Below are 27,197 nucleotides of genomic sequence, written 5' to 3'. Positions count from 1 at the left end.
ACTTTCCCTATAAAATACTCTTACAAAAATGCTAAATGATCTAAACAAATGTTTACAACAAACTTCACATTTATCAAATACAGAGAAATGATTTCAAGAAAAATTAGCAGAAAAATCAGAATATGGGATATTCTACATTTCTTCTTTCCTTTTGCTTGGCTTTTGCTTGCACAGGAAAAGGGCTGGTTTCCCTTTATTCTTATCCTGGGTAAGGTTCTACACTGCCTCTGCTAGAACATTTGCCAAATTCCTTTGAGAAAGAATAGAAGAATTTTCGAGAGTAGAGGGCTGAGTTCATTCTGATGAATGAAGACTAAGTCCAAAGGTAGAATAAGGGTGGTTAAAGAGACAGACACAAAGGATAGATGGGTATGTTGCAAGTCCTTGAATGACAGGGATCAGGGAGGTCAGACATGCCACTAAATGATAATCTGACAAGTGAGGACAATTCATAGCTCAAATATAAAAATGGGTCTCATATTCTCTCTGACTTCTTAATTTCATAGTGAAACAAAATTTCAATTAATTCTACCTTTCTTGGAGAAGAGATTGTGAAATGTACCACATAGGTAGGAAATTCCACCACTGTGCATATCAACATGGAGTTGGTAGCTCTGCAGTCCATACTCGGGGTCATCATCCAAACAGGGGCTATGTGGAGGCAGCTCATAAGGCCTAAAAACAAAACATACCACACATTTATCAACACCAGCAAAAAAGCAGTGAAACTACTTTCTGTTTTAAATGAACACCCATTCAAACCACCATATCCTATCAATGAGACTCTATAGGATACCCAATAATCTTCAATAGCATGAGCTCAAAATAACTATTTCATGTTTCTTTTACCAAGTTCCATACAAAGAGACACTCTAAGTCGAAGCCCTGTAGGCAGCCACAGACCACCAAAGGGTGAACATGTTTCTGAGATCCTCCAAGGAGGGCAGCTCTACAAAGGCAACCTTGTTCCACCACTCTTCTTCTCAGTATTGAGAGGGAAGAACTACTGAGCAGGAAAATATACCAACCAACAGATGACTTCTATATGATCAAACTTTATTCATAAGCAAAGGCTTACTACTTGAGGTAACATACTTGTTTTAGTTTGCTAATGCTGCTGGAATGCAATATACCAGAAATGGGTTGGGCTTTTATAAAGGGGATTTATTAAGTTACAAGTTTACAGTTCTAAGGCCATAAAAATGTCCAAACTAAAGGCATCCAGAGGAAGACAGTCTGGCTCAAGAAAGGCTGATGGCATCCAGAACACCTGTCAGCTGAGAAAGTGCATGGCTGGCATCTGGTGGTCCTTTGCTTCTGGCTTCAAACAGCTTCCCTGGGAGCTTATTCTTTCTGTATCTCCAAACATCTCTATCTATTTTGGCTCTTAGCTTCTTCCAAAATGGCTCCCTCTTAAAGGACTCCAGTATGCAGATTAAGACCCAACTTGAATAGCTGGAGACACATCTCCATGGAAACCACCTATATTAGTTTGTTAAGCTGCTGGAAGGCAACATAGAAGAAATGGAACGGTTTTTAAAAAGAAAATTTAGTAAGTTACAAGTTTACAGTTCTAGTGAAGTGAAAGTATTCAAATTAAGGCACCAACAAGAGGTTACTTTCACTCAAGAAAGAATGACGTCATTTGGAACACCTCTGCCAGCTGGAAAGCTCTGTGGCTGGGAAGTCTGCTGGTCCTTGTTCCCGGTTCATTGCTTCCAGCTTCTAAAACTACTGATACCAGTAGTTTCCTCTCTAAGGGTGGGCTTTCACTCAGTTCCTCTGGGACACAACTCTGGGTTCATGCTTACTTAGCATCTCATGGGAAGGTACATGGCAATGTTTGCAGGGCTCTGCCCATGTCTAGGCATCTTCTCTCTCTGTAGGCACTCCCAGCATCTCCAAACATTCATGTCTCTAAAGTAACTATTCTCCAAACATTTGTAACTGTGCAAGTTCTGGAGTTTCTCCAAAATATTTCCCCTTTGAAAGGACTCCAATAAATTAATCAAAACCCACCATGAATGGGCAGAGTCACATCTCCATCTAACCAAAAGGACACACCCATAACTGGGTACCCCACATCTTTGTGGAGATAATCACATCAAAGGGTCATTCCCACAACTGGGAGCATCACATCCATGTGGAGATAATCTAATCAAAAGTTTCTGCCCTACAGTATTCAATCAGGATTAAAAGAAATAAAGAAATAGCTGACTCCACAAAATTGGATCAGGATTAAAACATGGCTTTTCTGGGATACACAACAGTTTCGAATTGGCACATTCCATCCCCTGGACCCCCAAATGACATGTTCTCTTCATATAAAAAATACATTCATTCCATCACAGTATCACAAAAACCTTAAACCATTTCAGTAACAATACAAACACAATACTTCTGTTTCAAAGTCAGAAACAGTACAAACTCTCATCAAAGTCAGTTACAGGCATGTTCTGTTCTAAGGCAAGAATTCTCCCCTGGCTTTTGAACTGTGAAACTCAGAACAAGTTATCTGTTTCTAAAATACAGAAGAGGCGCAGTCATAGGGCACATATTCCCATTGCCATAGTGAGAAACTAGAAGTAACACAGGGGTCGTTGGACCCAGTTTCTAAAACCTAAAGGGCAAACTCCTGTGGATTTCAAAGTCAAATTATTTATCATCTTCAAGGCCCAGAAGAGTGGCAGTCCCACTCTTTCCAAGGACTTAAACAGTGGCGTTGTTCTCACCAAATGCTGGGGTGAGGGTTGAAGCATTAGGGCACACCGGAGAAACCACCTTTCTCTCAACTCCCCCCTCCCCAAGTATCAGGGCAGCACCCAGGCTCTCTGCCATCTCCAGGGCACATATTCAACCCCCTCAGAACAATGGAGCAATCACCAGGCTTCTTCCCAATTGCTGACAAATTTTCTCCACCCTCTCTGTGGGCCAAGGAGGCAAAACTCTTCTTGAACATTGAGTTAGATGGCCAGCCCTTCACCTTTGAGGTAAACTCACCCTCTCTACATGCATGGATGGATTCACTCTCCTGCCCTGAGGCTTCTTGACTTCAGACCTTAGCTTCCATGGTTCTGCCTTTGAAGTCATTTTTCCTTCAATCTGTCCCTTTTCATCCAGTCTGGTAGTGGTTCTGTTTATACAGATCTTGTAAAAAAATTGTTGGTATTTCCATATAGCACAAAGGAATCAAAGCCATCAGATAACAGGACTTTCCACAAATCCTTTCTAGATAATTCTATTTTCAATCCTTGGCTTTTTCTGAAATGGTCAACTGGTTCCATGTTTGGTTAAATCCTTAACGGGCCTCATTCTGTGGAAGCCCAGATCTTCCAGACCATCAATTTCTGGTTTCTTTGTACCCAGATCTGGAGCATATCTCAACTTATACCTTTTCTTTCACATTTTACTATAAACTACAAGGAGAAAATAGGCTACATTTTCTACATTTAGTTTGGAAATTTCCTCAGCTAAGTATCCCAGGTTGTTGCCTTCAAATTCTGCCTTCCATCCAACACCAGGACACAATTTTGCCAAAATCTCTGCCACTTGAAAACAAGGATCACCTTCCATCAATGACACAGTCATTATTTAGAGTCCATATTTCTACCAACAGTCTTTTCAAACTCTTCACAACTCTTCCAGAATCTTCCTCTTATCCATTTAAAAAGCCATTCCAACATGTTTGGTATTTGCAAATCTCGGTACCCCACTTCTCTGGTACCAAAATTTGTTTTAGTTTGCTTATGCTGCTGGAATGCAATATACCAGAAATGAGTTGGCTTTTATAAAGGGGACTTATTAAGGTACAAGTTTACAGCTCTAAAGCCATAAGAATGTACAAACCAAGGCATTCATAGAACGATACCTTGTTCAAGAAAGGCATCTGGAACACCTCTGTCAGATGGGAAGGCACACTGCTAGCATCTGCTGGTCCTTTGGCTTCTGGTTTCAAACAGTTTCACTGGGGATGTTTTCTTTATGCATCTCCAAACTTTTCTGTGTGTCGACTCTGAGCTTTTTCCAAAGTGGTTCCCTCTTAAAGGACTCCAGTAAGTGGATTAAGACCCACCTTGAATGGGTGGAGACACATCTCCATGAAAATAACCCAATCAAAAGGTCTCACCCACAATTAGGTGGGTCACACCTCTATGGAAACAACTTAACCAAAAAGATTCCCCCCCTACAATATTAAATCAGGATTAAAGAACATGGCTTTAAAAAAAAAAGAGCATGGCTTTTCTGGGGTACACAACAGTTTTCAAAAACAGCACAACACTCAAAAGCATTCAGGAGTTTTTCAGATCATAAACTCAAATGAGTGGCAGTGCAATGGTGGCTCAGTGGCAGAATTCTCGCTTGCCATGCCAGAGACCCAGGTTCGATTCCCGGAGCCTGCTGATGCCAAAAAAAAAACAAAACACAAGTTCCCAGGTTCCAGGTTTTGGCATCAAATAAAAAAAGAGCAAGGGAAAAGCTCAGTCAATAGAAGAATGGTGAAAGCTGTAGTGGAAAGAAAGCACATACCCTGCCTAAAGGTATTCCAACTCATGCTGCAAAGTCCAAGCAAAAACATATCTGTAGGCCAGATTCAAAAATGACCCATGAGTCTGCATGCCTTGCCACAGAGCATCTCTTAGCAGGATATGAAAATTCACTTCAATGCAGAGAACTTGAGGTATGGCACTGGCATCTTACAGTAATGAAGCTTTCCTATCCCTATAAGTAATGTTCCACTAGGTATCTATTTCTTACTGAGAACAAATAAAGCAAATCTGTAATCATGAATAATCCAATTATTTTGGCAATAGCTAAATAATTATGACTTTGGCCTGTTTCTACTGATTAAAAACAATAACTTTGCAGTTATTTTTATAATATAAACATGGTATCAACCTCTAATCCTTTATATTGGCTATACAAAAATTTAATACACATGCACATAAAACTTCATACATACATAGTGGCCGAGCCTAAAGTGCTCCTCTCCATAAGTTGATGGAAATGAAGATTTGCCATAACAAAAGCCAATTCTTCCTCCCTCTGAAAAGTTAATTAAAAAGAATACATTTTTCAACTGAAATGTTTTAATTTTTTAAAAGGTCTTTTTGAAGATCACAGCACATTCATTTTGCAGATAGATGCAGTTTTTTACAACTATAAGATTACCTCAGTGCTAATGCCTTATTACTGCTAATATATTATTACTATTTAATAAGACTTATATGTCATATTGACTGCAGGGCCTCAATTCACACAAATATGCAGAGCACATAATGAAGAGAATTAGCATAATAGTATTTGTGACATATAAAAGTACTATATTATATATGAAAATACATATTGTTAGCTCCAGGATGTTTCATACCCTTTCTAAAGTGAAGGAAATACTGGAAAGACCTTCACATATTCAGACAAAGTCCACAAATATTTAACATTAGCGGCATCCTGTTCCTCTCTCGATTAACTGCTTGGCTTAGCACAACCAGTGGGAAAGATGAGATCCAACCTCTTCACTTGTCCATCAGGTTGAGCAACAGAAAATGTGACTTTTTAGGAACAGATAGTGATTTCTCCCTAAGTTCACAGCTGATACTGAGTAGGGAGAGGTGACCTAGAATAGTAAATCTGAAAGTGCCATTCTCCACCACCAGGTAGAGGCCAATCCAATAACTACTCAGGTCAGCCTCTATGGATGACTTCAAATCACAAAATGCAGAGCAAGCAAACTGCTGCCTTGCCCATGAGACATGCTTACACACAAAGACAGGGAGCAAAAGGGAGAGGGAGAGAGGGAAGAAAACCTGACTGCCAAAATAAGTTGAGAACAGAAAAAGATTCAAGATAGTGTTATCAGAAGCCATAAATATTGATTCCATTTAGTTACTGTACCCACATGTATACTGCTATTCTCAGAATCAAACTGGTTCACAGACCAAAGCCACAGATTTAAAACATGTGATATACAGAAGTACATCATACTGCTATTCTTTTCACTGAAATTACTGCCCAGAAAATGACCCCCAGAGGAGGGAGCTAGCAATCAGTCTCAACGAGTGAAAAAAGAAACCCTATCCAGTAAAAAAGGACAGCCTCTCCAAACCTTTACCCTAAGGGGCAGATGACACCCACTGCCATATCTACAGGGTCAGAAGCATTTTTAAGAGACTACTATGTTAAAAGAATTGTAAGAGATGCTTTGGCATTAAAAAAAAGAAACAGAAGAAAGGAAAATGAAAGGGAAAGTCCCCTGATTTTAAAGGAATAAAATGAAGAAAAGCTCTAATGTGGGATCAGATAATTTGCTATCTGCAATGGGAGAACAGCCTCAGTGGAATATAGGGTCCTGCAGCTGGACAAAGTTGTAGGATGGTAAAATGGAATGCAGTTAGTTGAAAGTCTTAAAGGATTTTAGATTCGGTACATATGATGAGGAGCCATGGGCTGTGAACAAGGCGGTGAGAGCACGTACAGGGAACGTTCTCCTTACCTTCCATAGCCCCACCAGGAGGCCTGGGTGTAAGCAGAAGATCCGAATGAGTCCGTCACAGCCGATCATGGTAGATTCACTTAAACTGCTCAGACTGTACTTTGCAATTAAGGAATGCCATCGTGGTCTTTGAACATCCATGCCAAAGAAAGGAAAGCGAGAAGTGAGGTTTCATGTCACAATAGCTGTTAATTCTCTTTGGCGTATCTAAAAATACTTTTGAAGAACATGCTAAAAACTAGGAGGCACATTGAGGAGAAGGAAACAAACATTGCTATACATAAAATACAGGATGAACATGTTCAAATTTTTCACCCAACTATGTGTTATTTCCCTCCCTTGTGGTTAACTGTCAACACGCTGGCCTAGCCGAAGATGAAGAATAAGGAAAGTGGGGAAGCAGCAGAAGCGTCTTCTACTCTCTTCCCCACAAAACCCAGCACAATGCCACCATCAGAAGCAGAATCTCAACATGCATTCCTAATCAACCGAGTAAAACGGTGTGTAAGTAAAAATAAAATACTCTAAGTGACAAAAAAAACATTTGGTGTCTTTTTGAGAGCAGATGTTCCTTTTAAAATTATTATCAAGGTTAACTCAGATAGAGTGAAAATTGTAACAATAAAAATTAAATGTAAATCAAATTCAGGAGTGTCTTCATGAAGGAGACACATTATGAACTCATTATGTCTTAGTGTCTAAGAGCAGTAACTCAGCCAGTATTTAAACAAAGAAAACTTAACTCTGTATTCATCATAAGGCTTCAAACCAACTACAGTGAAACATTCTCTGAGCCCTATAAAGGCAGACATAGATGTTTATCATAGACCTAGAGATGTTTCAGGAAACTATAAGGGAGACAAAATCTTCATGGAACCTCAAGTCTTCAGTGATGGTGATTGCCATAGTACAGTGGGAGAAGCCCCCAAGGAAGTGGGGACATAGCATGTTCAAGAGTTTGTCTCTAGTACCTGAGACCCAAGCTCACAGGCCATCAGTATTAACATGTTCATGAATTAAGAGTATTACAGAGCCAAGGAAGTTCAGCTGCAGCACTGATTCAAAGCTGAGCGGGTGTTGTACAGCATCTGAACCAAATCTGCGGCCACCACCCCCCCGGGTTCTGCATTCAATGTTCTAAGAAACGTTTCGTGCTGAGACCCACAGCTGGTTAAAGGGAGGAAGTCAGTGAGCACGCGTGTGCTGTACTACCTAAAACATACTCAGGATATACAGAATACACTCGGGGATATGGCTTCAGCACCTCAGGGTAGAGTCAGGGAACCCCTCCTTACAGTGGCCCCACAACCACCTCAGACTGCTTCTTCATCCATGTGTGGGGACATCACCATCCACCTCGGAGAAGGGGTGGAAAAATTAAATGAGAAAATATCACTGAACCAAAAGGCACACAACAGGTGCTCAACAAATGGTATTTAGTGTTATTATTATTAACATAGACAGAAAAGGCTGGATGGGAATGAGAAAAATCTTCCTGTCTCCCTCTTCTAAGTGTCCAAACGTGGAAAATACTTACAAATAGAACTACAGAGGAGTTAAACAGACTCTACTGAGAACGTGCTAAGTCCTCTCTTGACTTGGTCTTAAAGGCTACTGACACAGAAATAATGCAGTATTTACCCAAGATTTCTCAGAAATTTTGGAAGGTGTAGCATAAACTGCAGGATGCAGAACACTGAAAAGGGAGAACATGTAATGCGTCTGATGAGAAAGGTATAAATTATAGGGAAAATCTAATTGTAAATTACATAAGTAAGGATTTCACTGTTCTTGAAAAAAATTCTCATGGAGAAAACAAAAAAGACCCAAATAAGAATCACAAGCTCTCCTTGTATCCCTGCATACTAAAAGCAAACTTAAAAGTGCCTACCCAAACAGATTCATGAAAACTACTCTAGTGTTTACTTACTACAATTTATCAAATGCTGGCTGAAGTCCATTGAGTTTCAATGAAAATAAATTACATTAAATAAATTTTCCCAGTGAATTATAACATTTGTCATTGTGTAGCATATGGTGCTATAGTGATATAGTGACTGATATGGATGACAATTTTCAAGAACATATTATCTTTAACTGAGATTTACAATTCAACACTATCTGTTAAATTAATCTTTCACAATCATTTTAATATTAACAATTTTGTCCTAATGCCTGTAAAAAATATTTCATAATTTGTCAAATAACATATTGTTCAGTCAAACTAGTGCAGAGGTCATAGAATCATTCTGCAGACACAATTGCAGCATACATAAAACCTAAATACCGCATTACAAAAGTCTGGCATCAGGCAGGATACCAACTGAAATTTCAGAGATTTATCTGTACCATGTTAAAAAGTCTCTTGTACCTTCTTTTTTTTTTTTTCATTCGCATGGGCAGGCTCCAGGAATCGAACCTGGGTCTTCAGCTCAGCAAGTGAGAATTCTTGCACTGAATCACCATTGTACCGCACGGTACCATTTTTAAAAGATACTTAAAGCTACCACTTTAAAAAGTAACAATGTCTCCAAAATATCTTCAGGAATATAACTGGGGGAAAATGCACATTTTTTTCATTTATTAAGGATGTGTTTAGAACACAATAAAACATGGATTAATCAGCACTAAGAAGTCTGACACGCTCACATTTAAAGCCTGGGAAGAGAGCTCAGTGATCACTAAAAAACAAATAAATAAATAATCCTCAAAGAGCCTACAACATAAAGGGCCCAAAACAAGGTCCCCACTTAGAGAGTCACAAAGCCACATCTGTGCGCAGGGAGCCACAGAGGAAGGCCGCCCTCCGTGGAGAGAGCAGGCACTGGATGGCTCAACACCTTCCACAGCAGGAGTCACACGAGTGAGACCTTTGAGGGTAAAAATCACAAAACGCTAAATACTACTGAAAAGTCAGAGGACAATGCTGAGGAAGGCAGGAAACCCACCGGAGAAGGCAGTCATCAGCTTTGCAATAGACTGAAGATATATTAGCTTGCTTGGGAGATTAGGGTACTATATACCCCAGAGTTCAAATTCTATTTGTAAATGACTAACGAGGAAAATGAACAGGAGAAGTTGTTGGGAAAAACAGCTCCAAGTTTTATAATGTGTATGACATCAGCTCAAAGCTACCTTAGGATAGAATAATAATAATCTGAACACATTAGCTATGTGATATACACTGATCTACACGTCTTACAATTATTTCTTTTAATCTTCTTCATAGTAGTTATACATGCTAGACACTACATCATCATCATCATCAACATCATCCTCCCATTTTACAGAAGAGAAAAGAGGCTTAGAAAGAGTAAGTTACTTGTACAAGGTCACATATCTAGTATGCCCAACAGAAATAACTGAAGATAACTTCATTACCCAATGTTTTAACTATAATTGGTGTGCTGTATACTAAACAAGAAAAATACAATAGTTTTACATATCTTTTTGTCAAAATGGTTAAAACTTAAAGCCTCAGAAGACTGACCATCAATCATCTAGGAAATTTTGTTAACTGGACTATCATTCCTTAACTATTATAGATAACCAGTATATGAGGAACTTAAATTTAGACCTAATCTTTAACATTGATAAACACATTCTTTTCCTACTCAATAGTGATCTGGAATGATAATACAGAAGTCTTCAAGATCCAATCATATTTAGAATATACTGGCAGCATTTCTGAATTACAAAAGTAATGCTAGCATTTACACAGAAGATTTTCTCACCCAAACAGTTCTAGTGAATTAGTACTTACCCATTTTTGGTAGGGACTTTATGCTGGTCCATAAAAACTGGTGTCACACCACACAAATCCATGGTTGACAAGGTGGCTAGACGTGGCCAGTTTTTGCTATACCACACAACAGTAACAGATGCATCATTTATGGAAAGATCAACATGTTCCATGATATATTCTTTTTCACTTTTGTCTTTCAATATGATTACCCATCCTAAACCAGATACTCTGGAGAAAGAAAAGAAAGCTAAAAACGTTTGCCTCATTGTGGGGAAAAAAAATGTGAACGGAAAATTTTGCATATCTCTAAAACATCTAGTTCCTTAAAACCCAAACAGAAAGTTCTCAGATCATGCCCAACATAAATGTTCACTTCAACAACAGTTCTCTTTAGACCTCCAATAAACATTTATTGAATGCCTACATCTTGCATGTTCCAGATCTTGGCAACAAACAGGAAAGGAAGACAAAAGTTCTGCCCAGAGAGTGAGATACCTTGAACACTTTTACTTTACCAGAGAAGATTACTAGTCTATTTCTGCTTTCCATGGTATGCAATAGAAAAATGCTATATATTTTATAGGCATGCCAAAACACATAAAAATATTAGAGACAATCCCCCACAACCCAAATGCACATATTTCCTACCTGCAGGACACTTTGAACCTATACCCTCATCCTTCTCAAAGTGCTAAAAATTGAAATGTTTAAGTCCTACTGCCAAGTAATTGCTATTCCTACTTTTCAAGAAGACTGCTTACCTGAGCGCCTCTTTGATTTTAACAGGAAGGCCTGTGTAAGGATTTACAGGTTTGAGAATCTGAGCTAGTGCTGCTTTCACAGATGCTATTTGTTTTGCAATATATTCTTTCTTCCAATATCCAGTTTCTTTATCCTCAACTGACAGTAGGCTCACAGACACAGCTATCTTCTCTACTGAATTAACTCTCCAAATAGACCTCTTAGGTGAAAAAGAAGTTGAGTAGATTCTGATCCAAATCAAACTGGGGAAAAAAGAGGAAATGGATTAACTGCCTATCTAGGATACAATGCCATGCATCTATAGCAGTAATACATTAAATTAGAGAAGAATAAGTCAAGCTGAACATTTACTGTTGCTCACGTGTTAAAGTGAACTGTAACTGGAGATGAAGCGTTTCGATGTGCCAACTCCAGAAACACATATTAAAAGGAAAATCATATTCCCAAGGTCAATTTTAAATTTTAAAATGAATGAGTACAAGTTATCTGGGATCATCCTGCTTCAATAACTAAATAGGAAATCTTAAATTAAATAAAATAACTGGAAGTATATATAGTGTGCTTACTATCTTTTAATTTACTATAATACACACTTTAAAAAAGATCACAAAGAAAGACATACTCCAGATATGTTAACAGTAACTGAATTGTATGTTCTTTTTGTTTCTTAATTTTTCAACAATAAATACGTACTGCCTTCACAGAGAAAAAAAAAAGTGAAGATTAACAATAAAACTAATAACAGCAACTAACATTTTGGGCACTTACTATGGGCCAAGCAGCTTACACCCTTCCTATACATTTACTCATTTAGTTCATGCAACAAACCCATGAGATAGCTGCTGTTATTGTAACCAATAGGCACAGAGGCAAAGCACCTGCGAGTGAGCCGTGCAAGCAGCATTTGAACCTGTGCAACTCCAACCAGGGCTCACAGCTTAATCATGGGCTCACTGCCTCTTCAGAAACATAAAGAAGTGTTCTGAGAAACTCAAGAATTTATACAAGTTCAGATGATCAATAAGCACAACATTAGGATTCAAATTCAGATCTGTCTGCAAAACCTGTGTTCCCTCCACTTACCATTAATGAGAGGTCCCTAAGCAGTCACTAAGCAGCAGCTAGTCAGCTGGACCCTCAAACCCCCTTCTCCCAGTCAGTCCTCTCCATCAGGAATGAGGGGTAATATTTAGGGAAAACTGATGCAAGAATTAAAATCAATTTTCTGATCCAAAAGGTAAATTTTACATAAATAGAAGTACTTGCTAAATTATTTATCTGCATTTTTATTTTGAGTAGTAAGGCATGAAATGGCCAGTGGCCAAGGCAGCTGGGAGAAGTGCACTGCCCTCCCTGAGAGGAGGATCTGGACCTGCAGGACTTCCTGAGCGACATCCATGGACCCTCTGGAGAGTAACAGCTGTATCACCAACTGCAGCACAAAGGGGGCTTTCTCGAAATTAGGGTCCGGAGCCCACCTCCTTGATTCTGTCACTGCACGGACCTCCCAACAAACACAAGCCCACCCAGTCAGACCCTGATGACACCTCTTTTCAGTATGGATGTTTCCAGTCATTTCTCCTTCCACAAAATCATTTCCACCAAGTTTTTTGCCTTAAAATACTTGTATTTTCATTTCAGAAACTTCTGAGCTTTCATATTGAATTAATAGACACAAGTTCATGATCACTTGGATCAAGCTGGGTAAATGTGAAACTGTTCCACCAAAATCCCTTTACTAGATGCTTTTAAAAACTTCCTTTGCTTATTCATGTTTTCTTCAAATTTACTGTACTCAGACTTCACCCTACATACATGTTTCTTTGTTTTAATAAGACCTTTACTGAACCTCAAATTTCTCACATCAGCACTAATAACTGTGGCTGATTCTACTTTTCATGTGCTCCAGCACTCACACACTGCAAAAACACACTGCCATGGGGAGGGGAGTCAGAACATAAACTCCACACATTCTTCAGTAACAATAAGTAACGTCCAACATTTGTATACTGAACCACTTTCACACACGTTATCTTATTTAATTTACTAGAAATGAAGCCTGAAGAAAATAAAAACATTTTATATTATATACAATAAGCCAAGGAATTAAAAGATTGAAGTATTGCTCTTGATTATTTATAAAATGCAAATGTTAAGTTTAAGATTAAGACTTTTAAGAGTCTCTAAAACCCAAAGATCTCTGAATAGTCATAGTAATGTATTTACTTCTTGATCTCCAAGCACTCTATCCTGTTAGAAAACTAAAGTGAGCCTGAGGACAAGAGAATATTTATCTAATCTGACTTTCAGCCACACACAGAAAAACTTTAATCCAACAAGCTGTTCAGAAAAGGCTAATTTAATGTTTTGATAAATAGTGTCACCTTGACTATAAATAAAAATCCAAGTGTGATGAGCCAGATCCAGCCAGAAATTTTACAAACACAGATTCCAGACCACTGAATTAAAATCTCCAAAACAGCGGGCCAAGATCTGCTGAGTTTCCAACTGTTTGTGACGCAGCCGTCCCAGAGACTGCCTATTTGAGAACCACAGTACCAGATCCTGTTTCTCTAACCACCACGTGCCAAGATTAAACACTATTACAGGCCTCCCTCTGCCGCGCGCCATGTCCTCACCTATTAAACAAAGCCACCAGTTATAACCTCTTCCCTTTGACTTTGCTAGTTTCCCTAGGTGATACCGGGGTTCTATACAGGACAAATATTTTCCTGATCTTTTCTTTCTTTTAATCTGAGCTGCCATATGTTGTTGGAAGCTGGGCAGAGGAACACTGGAAGATAATTTTTCCTCATAACAAACCTGGAATTAAAGCATAGATGATGATGAGGATGGTGATTTACCCCATATTACAGATTAGAATGCTGATATACCAAAAGTTTCATAAATTCCAAAGTTTGTACTTATCTCTGTGGAATATATTGTGGCAGAAATGTCTGTCAATAGCAATGCCTAAATACTAAAATAAAGGATGGGAATGTGGTAAATAAGAGTAACAAGGCCCTTTCAGAATTGCCCTTCTCTTGACCACTGGAGCATTTTATGTTAGAACATTAGCATTTTAAGCTCTTCCCCCTTTCTTTCTTAGCCTTCTCGCCTTTTTTTTTCTATTAAAGTACAAATAAAATAATGAGCAACAGAAATTTAGGCTTAGCTAAACTAAAACAAGTAGACTGAAGGCAAGAAAATAGCTTTGTAACGTATGTAGAAGAAATTTCAAAACAGCATAAAATTCCAAAACAGAATAAAATATGTCCTGGTATAAAACTGCCTGATCTTTTGATGTTAATGAGAAAAGGACTTAAAAACCAAGAGGTTCAGTTCTAGGCCACAAAATTTTCACTGGAAGAAACTTCCCACCATCCTTTCCCTCAAGATAAAATTCTGAATTAAAGGCAAAGATCATAGTGACAACACAGAAGGGACTTCATCTCTTTTTTCCCCACATGCCTTAGTAGCCCGGCTGAGAGTGGGTGAGCGTCCTTGAGGCTGCTGAGCCTCTTCTCCTCTGGCTCCATGTCCCCAAATGCAAGGCCCCACGGAGTTTCAGCTTTAGCCTCCCTCCTATTCCTCACTCACTTTCCCCCACCCTCCCAGTAAGTTTATATGACTGGCAAGTTTGGAAGTTAGGCATGTTTTACTCAGCTGCATCCTACAGAATCTACTTGACTACTGCAGAGCATACACTCTGCCATGCACACCCAAAGCCAGGGTGAGCCAGGGGCCGGTCCCTACAGTGCAGAGAGAAGTCTACAATTTTCCAGGGCTGCCTGATCCTGTCTGGATGGGTCTGTGTACTCTGGAGTGAATACAGACAAGTCTTCTTGGCTGACAGACCTAGAGTTACATTCTCCAATAGCTACGTTAACAGTAAGTTTGATCTTTTTTGGTACATGCAAACAAGATTTCCCTAATCATATAAATGCAAATATTTGAAAATATCCATGACTACTAAAGCATAAGACATATTATTTCTGTTTATGTTTAAAATATTCTTGAAATTAATTCTTTGTCATTTTCAAAAATGGTTAAAAAGCTGACTAGTTTACACAATATCTATCAAAATGTCATCAAAACAAAACAGAGAGATTTGTTTTTCTCCTTACTTGTCACTGGCCAGTTGATACAAGCGTTTGTTTACACATCCAATACACAACAGGGTCACAGCATTCAGGAAAGAAAATATCTTCAGTAAGATTTCTGAAGGCATACTGAGAAAGGGGGGAAATCAGGGAAGTGAACAGTGTTTAGTTTGCAAATTACCAAGAAAACCAATGGCTTTTCATCTCTAAATAAAAAGAGACAAACAGACTCTTCCTTATCAGAAGCAAACTATACCCTCTTCTCCAATTATTCTCTGATTGCAATGTCTGGTTATTATTATTCTCATAGCATAAACTAATAAAGAGACCCAGGGGCATAAACAGCTAACTTCCCTGGCATTTTAATCACATCCCCACATTATGAATCAGCAGGCAGGATTTCACGGCCTCCCTCATGAAAGGATTTATTATTCTTTAGTGAGATAAATGGGAATAAAAGAAGAGACAGAGAATCCATTCTTCGCTACAATAAGAAAACCAAAATTCCCCCCTTCCTCCTCAAAAACCCTGAAGTGAACAGCGCAGCCCAGCTGACCTATACCACTCTTGGTCACTGGCTCTGGGACAGCCTCATGCTTTCATCCCTTCCTCTGGGACTCTGAAGAGACACCAAGCCCTACAAAGTTTTTTGAAGTATTATTCTTTTTTTTTCCTTTCATTTCTATGCCTAAATAAATCTGATGTATTTTAAATAGCCCATCTATTTCTTTGAACTTATAATTCTACAAAACACTGTAAGAATCTGCAAGCACCAAGACACTTTCCTACCAGTACTGAGAAAGACAAGAGTGGGCCTCTTCCTGAACCTTAGGCAAAAGTATAAAAGACAAGGGAGCTATGGAAAAAGGATATCAAGGAAAGGGGGGGTTCTAGGTGTAAAAGACGGGGCTGGGGGGAATCTCTAGACTAATTTAAAATGGCTTGCCCATACTCTCTAATTGTAATTTTTAACTATTTTTCAATTTTTAATTATAATGAAAATCACGTTGTTCTAGTTTGCTAGCTGCTGGAACGCAATTTACCAGAAATGGAAGGGCTTTTAAAAAGGGGAATTTAATAAATTGCTAGTTTACAGTTCTAAGGCCGAGAAAATATCCCAATTTAAGCAAATCTGTAGAAATGTCCAGTCTAAGGCACCCAGGGAAAGATACCTTGGTTCAAGAAGGCCGATGATGTTCAGGGTTTCTCTCTCAAGTGAAAATGCATGTGGCAAACACAGAGTTTCTCTCTCAACTAGAAAGGCACATGGTGAACACGTTCAGGGTTCCTCTCTTATCTGGAGGGGCACATGGCAAACACGGCATCATCTGCTAGCTTCTTCTCCTGGCTTCCTGTTTCATGAAGCTCCCTGGGAGACATTTTCCCTCTTCATCTCCAAAGGTCGCTGGCTAATGGACTCTGCTTCTCATGGTTATGTAGTTCTGCTCTGCTCTCTCTGAATCTCTTTCTTTCTCCAAAATGTTTCCTCTTTTATAGGACTCCAATAAATCAATCAAGACCCACCCAAATGGATGGAGACATGTCATCACCTAATCCAGCTTAACAACTACTCTTGACTAAATCACATCATCCAGGGAGATGATCTGATTACAGTTTCAAACACACAGTATTGAATAGGGATTATTCTGCCTTTATGAAATGGGATTTTGATTAAAACATGGCTTTTCTAGGGGGCATACTTCCTTTCAAACCAGCGCACACGTTATCAAGTATTTTATAGGGAAATAATCAGCTCTAAAATCCTAATAATACTGAGAAAGAATAAAATGAATCCTCAGAGAAAAGACAACTAACACAAGACATATTTGGTACAGGTCGCTATTAAGAGCTACTACTGTGCAAAAGATATTTAACGAGACGCTTAAGAGTTTAAACAAGCAGCTTTGCTTAGGGATTAGTTAAATCCATCCTGCCCACACCTGGAATTCCTTACATTTAGAGTCAATAAACAAGACTCTTAAGAGAAAAGGTCCCTAATGCTAGAGACAGAAAAGTTGCAACAAATAATAATCATAAATCTTTGTGACCATTTAGATATCCATAGTATAGTTTTTACATTTTGATGGACTATTTCACAAAAATTCATAGGTATTATTTTTAAAATCAGTGTAATTAAAAAAAAAACTCAGCATTGAGTTTAAAGAAAACATTTTGGAAAGATATCCAGCAACTGTAAAAGTGACTTAACTGGAATAAAATCCCATTTGATGTAGGCATAAGGTTTTACCATGCTCCCCATCAGACTAACATCATGAAGGGTTCCTCTCTGCATATGTCTAGCAAAAGGAGAAAACCTTCATCTTAGAGTTAAAACCCTTGTGATTAAAGATGTTTTAAAGTACTGTGCATAGGTTTCCTCAAAGCTAGAACAATCAATTTTTGCACCCATACTGCTTTCAGTTGGATTCTAACTATGTTACTATGCATTGTAGTGTGTAACATAACATACAAAAAAGTATATAAAAATAATAAACATCCAGCCCATCCCTCTTTGGTCCCCTCCAATCCAGCCTCAGCCTCTACCCCTCAATTGCAACAACTCTCCAAGGGTGTCAACAGCTTCCTGCTGCCAAGCTGTGGGCAGCCTCCTTCCACTTGACTTGCCCCAATAGTGCAGCACTGACTCTCCCTGCTTGGGCAGCAAGCTCCTCTTCTGGCTACACAGCACCCATTCTCCTGGGGCCCTGAGACTTCACTGGCCTTCATGGGCTCCTTTGGTGGCTCCAAGGGTCCTGGTCCTTGGAACTTGCTTCTGAGCCACCTCCTCTTTGTCCTGTGCACTCTCTCTCCAAGTCATGCCATCCACTTCCAGGGCCACCATCTCCCTCACCTCCAATGTCCATTTGAGACCCACAGGTGCCTGTGTCAGGCACAACTATTACACAGCTGCAACAAGCCCAAAGGTATTTCTGTGATTTTCTCTCCTTCCTCCAATCCCAAGGCATTCCTGTCCCCACAAACAGAGCCTCTACTCACTCACCTGCTCAAACCAAAAGTTTCTGGCCCCTATTGATGACTGTTTCCCCTCAAGCCCACACCTAATTCATGAACAAGTCATGCCTGTTATGCCTCCAAAGACATCTCAAATTTGTCCATGTCTCTTCATTCCCCTTCTTTAGAGAAGGGAAAGAGGTAAATGATATACTTTTAGAAATCAAATTACATCACACGTCCCATGCTTAAAGCCACCTCACTCCGAAGGAGACCCAAATGTCTTCCGTCTCCCAGCAGTCAGCTCGCCTGATGCTGCCTCTCCCTGTCCTCCCTCACTGTACTCCTGCTCGCTGCCTTTCTGTTCCTCTCACACATCACACCCTCCCTCAGCTCTGCAACACTGGACACTTGGTTTTCTTCTTCTGGTATGTTCTTCAAGCTCTTTAATCTCAATTTTTGATTCTCAGTCTCCATTTTACCTCTTCAGGGGAGTTTTTCCTTCTCAATCTGCCCCATTGTTCTGGATCATGGAATCCACTTGTCTTCTCAACAGTAAATACCCTAATTTATCATTACTTACTTTTTTTAATCCATTTCCTTCACTAGACTATGAGCTTCATGAGAAGACAGCATACCATTTGTATCTACAACATCAAGGCCCTCAAATAGGTGATAAATGTAATCACTGAATGAATGGGTCTTTTCTCTGTTTCTCATATCAGAGCACTGTAAGAAAGATTCTATTCCCAGTGTATAGAATTTAAACTTAAATTGATGCTTTTAGTCAAATCTTTATTGGCTTCAATTCATTTTTAAAAACTACACAAAAAGCATGTACACTACTAACTGAAGTAGTTACACTTTAGTAGAAAAGCCCAGAACTTGAATGTGAAGCTGCAGCAAGGAGACCACATGGACCTCACTCTCTCCAGCGTGGAGCGTCGCCCTTCCCAACACCACGCCTGAAGGGCCTCACATGACGACCAGCATATAGTCGCTGTTCCATAAACAACGGTACAGTTCAAATCTGCAGATATCTCAGAAACAATATCAAATAATAATTCATCCAAAAAAAACAAGGAAAAGATTTGATTTTGAGCCTGAGAGTCACAGTACAGAAACCTGCCATGGCAAATGGGTTCCCCAACTCCACAAGCCAAGAGGCCCAGGGAGCGCTTTAATTGCTAGAGGAACACAATTGAATCTTCTCATTCTTTTTAAAGGATCTTTATCAACTGAAAAGGGAATGCATTTGAAGAACATTTTAATAGAAGGAAAATTAAATGTAATTGTCACTTTTAGAAGTTTAGTTTCAGAAAACTAGTCTAATAATGATAGTGGTGACGGACTGATGACTCATGGCAAACTCTCTGTGTTATACATTCTTCCTACACCATACTATTCTTAGAGAGCTCAAAATAGCACCTTGGTATATGCAGCATGAGAACCTTCTCTAATAACTCCATTCCTAGACCCCCCCAAGAAAGTGGCAAACTACTTCTGATACTTACCTATCCAGGGGCACAGAATACTTAGAGGATTTCTGACATTGCTTTTGATATCTGGCATACTGCTTCAGAGAGTCTGCAGTAAATTTGACACCTGGCCCCTTTCTGAAAATAAATGTGGGATATTTAAATTATATAATGACCAAATGAGAGACAAACTGTTACCTCTAGAACATTTTTAAGAATTCATAAATTTCTGAGATTATTCACTATGAAACTTCATCTCTGCTGAAAGAAAGAAAGCAGGAAAAAAGAAAAGAAGGGGGGAGGGAAGGAAGAATGAGAGGAAGAAGAAATGAGAGGCAGGGAAAGAAGGAGGAAAGGCTAGGAGAGAGGAAGAAAGAACTGTGAAACACTAATTGACCTAGATAAGAACACCTGAAGACCACAATTCACCTTGATGAGTTTCTGACCTAAGAGTTTAATACCTGTCCTCATTACAGGCTGTCAGCATGTCAAAGAGAAGTTTTAAAATGTATTTAAAGTAATCAAAAGGGATAAATATAGAATATATCAATTGGCCTGTTCCAATAACACAACAGAAACTTAATAGAGTCACTAGATTTTTTTGTTCTTTTGTTTTGTTATTTATTTCAATTTGTGAACCAGAACCATTCACATAACCTACTACTTTGCTGATCTTTGAGGGGTAATGGTCAGTTCCAATTCTAACTTTGGCAGTCATGACTGCAGAAGTACTGATTATTCAACAACAATTTTTTTTCATAGTTAACATTTCACATTCAATGGAATATATTTTAATTGGCCATATTTTTTTTATTTTAGTGGCACATAAAATAATGGTGTATCTTACAATCAGTGATCTTTTAGATGCAATGAAATATAGTAATAATATTTTATGCATTTAATCTTTATCAAAAGTTCCTAAAATAAATTTTCAAACTAGTTTCAAAATCGGAAGTGTTCAACAGTAGCTTGGTAGAGATTTAAAACCCCAGAAAGTCACATAATCCACAGCCTTCCATTTCCCAGGTGGCAGCCCACAGAGAGCTCCTGACAGATACGCTATTTCTCTTGCAAAAAGGCTTGGAAGCTGTTTCTTTAAGTAATCTACAACACATGCATTTGGGCTATTGGCCACTTACCACCCAGCATACTCTGTGAGACTAAAATCCACAGTGGACATTATTTATATGGACGCTGTTTACCATTGTCACCACTCCGAGAATCTACTTTGTTCATCCAGAGTTCTACCACCCTGTTTTCATATCAGGCTGATTTCTAAGATAGTTAGGACTAGATATCCAAGAGGCTGTGGGCAATAATTGATGCAAAAAATGCAATGTTTCAAAGACTTGGAAGGAAGGGAACAAATCTTCCGGAGGTGGAAATATGAAATCCATGCATAACAGATCCTACCAGAAGAAGACCCTCAACTTGGAACACAAGCTACGAGAAGACAGTCTGGCCGAGGCTTGGTACAGCGGGTAGCACGGTAGACTGCTGTCCATTGTAGAAGTGAAGTCACATGGTATGCCCAGGGCCCATCACAGCACACATTCGCCATGCTCACTAAGCGTGACACCCCGTGAGCTCTAGCAGGCAGAGACTGAGAGCCCTTTTCCCATAACAGACTTTTCTCTTCAGAAAAAAAGCACAATGGCTGGCACACAGTCCCTCAATAAATATTAGCTATAATCAGAACACTGGCTTCCCAACATATGAGAGGCCAAATAAGGGAACTCTTTCCACCAGATTTCTAGATCCTAGAGGGCAACAAATGCAGTGAAGTCAAAAAGCTGACAAGACATGCCTCTATTTCAGCTTCAGCAAGAGGCACTCAGTGTGCTTTGTCTCATCTGACTTGCCAGCAATGTGTACTTGGGAATGCAAAACAGTTCTGATGTCAGGCCAGGCCAGTAGTTTGCAATCAGTGTTCTACAAAGCAGGAAGCAGGGACGAGAGGCCAGAAAAGAAGCTAAAGAGGAAAGCCCCTCCCTCTTTTATCAGAGAATAAAACTTGCATTATATATCATTATATTTCAGTTTAAAATTTTGTTTAAACAAAGATTTCCACAGTAGAAAAGCTTCAGTCTGGCCCTAACAGAAGTAATCAGGTATAAAATGCAGTTCCCTAATTTAAAAAAAGAATACATGCAAAAATAACTTGAAAGCATTCCTTTATTTTAAATGGCTAATTATTTTGGTAAGTTCAGTACTGATCTGCATTACATATTATAAAGATAAAATACCTTTGGTTGACAAAGGTTCCTAACACTTAAGCTTTAAGAAAAATGAATTCCTATGACTCCTTGATCAAATCAATAATCAGTAATCAATTTTCTATTAGACATTCCCAACCCAGGACTCTCAGACCCCTGAGGATATAAAGGATCATCATCAGAAGGCTGTGAATCGATACACTAAACATTGTATGAAGACTGAAAAATATCTCTCACCAATATACACTATTATTTTTTAATATAAATCAATACTGCTGTGGTGAATAAAATATAAATCTATTTTAAAGTATTATTAATGATAACAGCTTTTTGTCTTTATGTATTTCTAATAAAGATGAAAAGAATATGTATATACATATATTGCCCTGGGCCTTTCCAAGGCAATCAAAGAAAAGTTAGTTAATACAATGGATCATTTCTAATCTAATAAATTGGCAAAGATCAAATAAATAAGAACAAGTGCTGGCTGTGATACAGAGAAATAGGCAGCCTCATCTGCTGCTGGTAACATAAACTGGAGCAACCTTAAGGAAAACCAAGTCTGGTAGTGTATAACAAGATTCTTAAAAGGCACATACATTTTTTATTTTTCACGGACAGGAACTGGGAATTGAACCCGAGAACCATCATGGCCCAACCCTGCACATACATTTTTTAAGCCAGGAATTCCACTTCTAGAAATGCATCCTTAAATGGAGAAAATGTGTCCAAAAATTTCACTCAGGAATGTCCACCTCAAAGTTTTCTGCACTGGGAAAAAACACTGGAAACAGCATAGGGATTGTCTAAATCACATTGCATCATATAGTTAGCAATGTTTAGTCAATCCAACGGTACAGCTTTAACTACAGGCAAAAGTGTTCCAACAGAAATAGGTTCATGGTCTCTCCCATATGGCTGCTAGTTCCACTTCTCCGGGTATTTCCTCACGTGCCACTGTCTTACTGAGACCTTTTCGGCCATGTAATCTAAACCCGCCCTCCCACCCACCCCCGCATGTGCACACGCACACACACACACACACACGCGCGCACACACACACACACACACACAGTTCATGTCCCTTTCCTAGGTTTTCTCCTTAACGCATACTTCCAGAACCCAACATGACACATTTTAGCTATGTCTTCTTTACTATCATTGAAATGTAAGCTTCATATTGGTAGGTATTTCGCGTGAGGTTTATTCAGTGCTGACTCCCCAGCACCCACAAAATACTTGGAATGCACAAGGCATTTAATAAGTATCTGCTAAATTAATTACATATTAATTGAAAAAGCAGTTGATATATGTATATACCACATAACCTTACTTTTGCATTTTTCTCTTAAGAAAAAAGTAAATATATCCACTCAAAGAAAAGAGGTATGGAAGAAAAGATAGCAAAATATGAATAGTGACTATATATGGCATATAGGATTACAAGGTTTATTAGTGATGGTTGTTTTTAAATGGAGACTGGAGGATTGAAAGGGCAGAACTCCATGTATTTTAATTTTTCCTTATTCAATATGCAACAAAGGTCTTTTGTTTTTCTTATTTCGGTTTCAAAACAGGGAGTCCCATATGCAAGAAGGCTTGCAATCACAGTTTCCTACACAGCACAGTCCTTTAGACTCAAGCAGGGGTTCTCAAAAGCATAATATCCCCGATACTAAAAAGTTGAAACCAGGTCTCTGTCATCTGGGGGCACAGCCTGCAGCAAGCTTGAAACATCTTTGGAGTCTTTAATTTGATCTTCAAACTTAATGCAAACATTGCATTCTACTAGATCAATTATTTGTGTTTGTCTTGTTATTAAGACATATTATTTTATTCACCACTTATATTATTTAACATTTTTCCTAAACCCCTTGTGCTAATTTTATCTGGCAATAAGATGTCCCTGTACCCCAAGCCACTGACACCTACCCCAGTTGGAGAAGGAAAGTGCCAGGGTGCTCAGATGTTTCAAGGTACACATACTGAGTCACTCTATCAACAAGTTCTCATGGAGAAGATTAACTGATAAGTTCAGAATGTATGAAAGACTGCTGTGAAAATGTTCATGAAGTAAATAGACAGTTGTTCTGTAAATATAAATATAAAATAATCTCAATAGGTTCCTCAGAATCACCCTTGTAATTCTCCCACTCAAAAATTCATCATTTAAATAACCATGAAACAGGTAAATCCTATTAGGGCCTACTAATTAAAAGTAAAAAATTGCCAAACACCGAAGTCTTTTCCCTAATCCAAATCCCTAATCCAACAGCAAATGTATATGCCTCTGTCTTTGACTAAAACGTTTAACAGGGTTTATTTATTTGGTTCAAGTATAAAACACTTCTTAGTCACATACATTCCATGCAAGGTCGAATGATTAAAAATGCATTCCATCCTCTATTATGTAATTGAAATACGAAGGATATGTTTAATCACAAACATGTTTCACATTTTTGAAATGTTCAAGCCTATTTTTGCTGTTTTGTTTTTCCGCAATTAAAATAGATCTCATAGAGTCACTCATTTTACAGATTGGAAATTGAAGGCCTTAATTAAGCAACTAAATGACTTATCTGAGGTCACAAAGACAGAGGATGAGCGTGCAGACACCCTCGTTTCCTACCTCTCCTTTCAGACCTCATTTAACCACTTCATTATATTATAAATTTTATCAATACGGTTTCTGAGTACCATATTAAAAGCACATCTACATTTCTCATTAAAATAAATTAACTTCACATTTTTAATGACCACATAATGAACAAATCATTGGTGCCCTCATGTGGACTAAGTGCACATTTGACTAATATAATAAGTAAGATAATATTTAGATTAGAAGCGCTTTTTTTTCCCCAAGTGACAGATTTTTGCCTCATAGCTTTGACTAAGTTCAGGTTCTTAAAACATCTACTTTCTGGGCCTGATTTTTAAAATCTGCTAAATCAAAGACATTAGACCAGTCAGAAATTAAACCAACTTGGTATGCTTTCTGCTATCCCTCCTGTGATACTTCTAATATTCCCATTTTGTTTTCAGGGGAACCACTGGTTCCTTTTTAACATCTAATTTTTCTGCACTGACACATTAAAACCAACTACTTGCTCAGACCATATCAATGATTCTTAGCAGCTCGCTTTTCTTTAATAAAAGTAATATCTACATCACCAAATCACAGGGTGATGTGGTACCTCCCATGACAAGCGTCTTGCAAGGACTTCCACTATCTCACTTCACTAGGGAGTTCAGTCCATCACAAATAATAAAAGATTCAATGCCTAAAAAATCATTCAGTTCCCCCCACCCCCAACAAAAGAGTACTTTATATAAAGACTAATTCTAGCAGTAGCGGCAAATTGATTGAAAGTTCAAATTGCTCATTTAAATCCCAGTCTTTCTCTTCTACATGATAGCATTTTTGCAGGCATTGTCCCCTTTTTTATTTGTCACAAAGTTTGTGGTATTTCTAGCATTACAGCCATTCAGGTCAAGAGCCAAATCTATTGCCATAACAATAAGGGAAAGTTCTGTGCTTCTGAAACCAGGGTCAGTGGTGTAATGGAAATCTTGGGGTGAACATGGGACAGAGTCCTGGAGATTCAGGAAAAATGTTTAACAGTCCAAATAGTAAGTAACAGAATAGTTTGCTATGCTTAAACATAGCTATTCTATCTATTAGAAATTAAGACATGCATGAATTTTTATATCTGTAAATCATGACTTACAAAAAATAACCCTCAAGAGCTGCAAATTATTCTCAGCATTACCCCTCCACCTGGAAACTAACTGGGGAGAAGGGTACAAGGCTGGGAACAGCTTATGACAAAACGACAAGGATTTAACAAGGTGCCATTATAGCACTCTTACACCTCTGACATACTGGATCATTTTGCTCCTTTGTGAAATGAGTCACATTCCTTCTGAGTTAGCTGAAGAGGCTTTTGGAAAATAGATGCAGACTCTGCCCTCCCACCCTCTGCCCCCAACCCCCCACCCCCGTCTCATCTCACTCCTCAATGCTGCTTTCTCTCTCACTATCAGAGAGAGACACCCTTCAGTTCCACCATACCCTACAAGAAATGGAGCTGGGATGAGCCTCTACGCATGAGAATAAGAGCAGCACTGGCGCCAGCACGAAGATAGGAAGACAAGGCAGAACAGACCTAGGAGCTGAGCATCGAGGTATGGCTTCCTAGAAGGCATCCCTTCAGTCTGTGCTCAGAAACACAGACTTGGACTTGAAACACAGGTGCAGAAAGCCTGCCCCAGGTGGAGGTCCTTCCAGACCAGCCTGCTTGCCTCAGTTAGCTGCTTAGGTGTGGTGTAGCCTCCATTCACAAGCTGTAGGCAGAAAAGAAAACCTATAGTACCCCTCACCAGAATATTTAGATGAGTAGATTCTACTTATCTAAGTCATAGAGCCATAAAAACCATGAATGGTAATTCCTGGTTCCAAACTAATGAAAATACTCACACAAGGGTGGAGCACAAGTGAACTTTAGGGACATTATCTAGAAGACTGATCCTTTCGACTACCTGAAGGCAGAGATTGGTTATCTGTACCTGACTTCACAGGGGCAGCCGCACCCACAGGCAACATGCACACACAGGCAGAGTACTCACATGGTAGGTTTTCTGCAAGGCACCACTGAAAACTCAAGATGACCGTCTTTAAAAAGCTAACTTAAACCCTGGTTACCATGATCCCACAGTGCCCATTAATTGTGAGTGAATGGAAAGCAAAAATATTTTTTTTTTCTTTGGGAACTAGTGAGATTTGTGTAATAACGTAGGGCACTCCATGGTTCCAAGTTGAAGAGATTGTCTTCAGCTATTCTTCCACAGCTTTCCTTCATAAAAGAGCTGTGAGTTCAAGCAGCAAGACAAAAGCAACTTCGTCAGTTCGATAAGATTAACAGCCAATTTCCCATCAGAAAAAATGGAGGCCACGAGGCAATGGGATGAAAGAAAAATCTGTCAGTCAAAAATTCTACATCCAGCAAAACTATCCTTTAAGAAAAAAGGAGAAATAAAGAAATTCCAAATAAACAAAAGCTAAGAAAGTTCATTATTAGAGAGCATTCCCTACAATTTGCTCAAAGGAAATCCTTCAAGAAAAAATGAAAAGACATTATACAGTAACTCAGAGCCATATGAAGAAATAAAGGATACTGTTAAAGGTAAGTACATAGGTAGATATAAAAGCCAGTATTATTGTACTTTTGGTTCGTAACTCCTTTTCTTCTCCTATTGATTCAAAAGGCAAATGCATAAAATAATTACAAAAATATGTTAATGGGCTCATGATGCATATAGATGTAATCTATGCCATAATAATATAAAGAGGAAGGCACAGAGAATTATAGGACTAGAATGTGTATATACTATTGAAACTTAGTTGGTATTATTCAAACTAGATTGTTAAAATTTAAAGATGTTAAATGTAAG

General features: G+C 38.7%; 1 protein-coding gene across 10 annotated transcripts in view; it reads right to left on the bottom strand.

Annotated features, from left to right (window-relative positions):
• Nucleotides 1-27,197, bottom strand: part of FBXO15 (F-box protein 15) — a 248,681-nt gene that overhangs the window by 217,933 nt on the left and 3,551 nt on the right. For 6 of the 10 annotated variants that reach the window (XR_013165030.1, XR_013165032.1, XM_077135246.1 and 3 more), the window contains exons 2-8: nt 19,567-19,668; nt 15,125-15,229; nt 10,997-11,239; nt 10,254-10,463; nt 6,491-6,617; nt 4,961-5,043; nt 533-675 (exon numbers count right to left, since the gene is read on the bottom strand). Coding sequence is in view for 8 of the 10 variants with exons in the window: in XM_077135246.1 (XP_076991361.1) it covers nt 533-675; nt 4,961-5,043; nt 6,491-6,617; nt 10,254-10,463; nt 10,997-11,239; nt 15,125-15,229; nt 19,567-19,668 (1,013 nt within the window). In the remaining 2 variants the exon portion in view is untranslated. Of the gene's footprint in view, nt 1-532; nt 676-4,960; nt 5,044-6,490; nt 6,618-10,253; nt 10,464-10,996; nt 11,240-15,124; nt 15,230-16,272; nt 16,398-19,566; nt 19,669-25,912; nt 26,091-27,197 lie in introns of all 10 variants that reach the window. The other 4 variants (XM_077135244.1, XM_077135243.1, XM_077135241.1 and 1 more) reach the window with 4 other exon arrangements.

The sequence above is a fragment of the Tamandua tetradactyla genome, chromosome 18, assembly GCF_023851605.1.
Source record: "Tamandua tetradactyla isolate mTamTet1 chromosome 18, mTamTet1.pri, whole genome shotgun sequence".
In the NCBI taxonomy this organism is placed as follows: Eukaryota; Metazoa; Chordata; class Mammalia; order Pilosa; family Myrmecophagidae; genus Tamandua; species Tamandua tetradactyla.
Note: the sequence above shows the minus strand (reverse complement) of the source record. Positions and strands in the feature narration are given on the sequence as shown.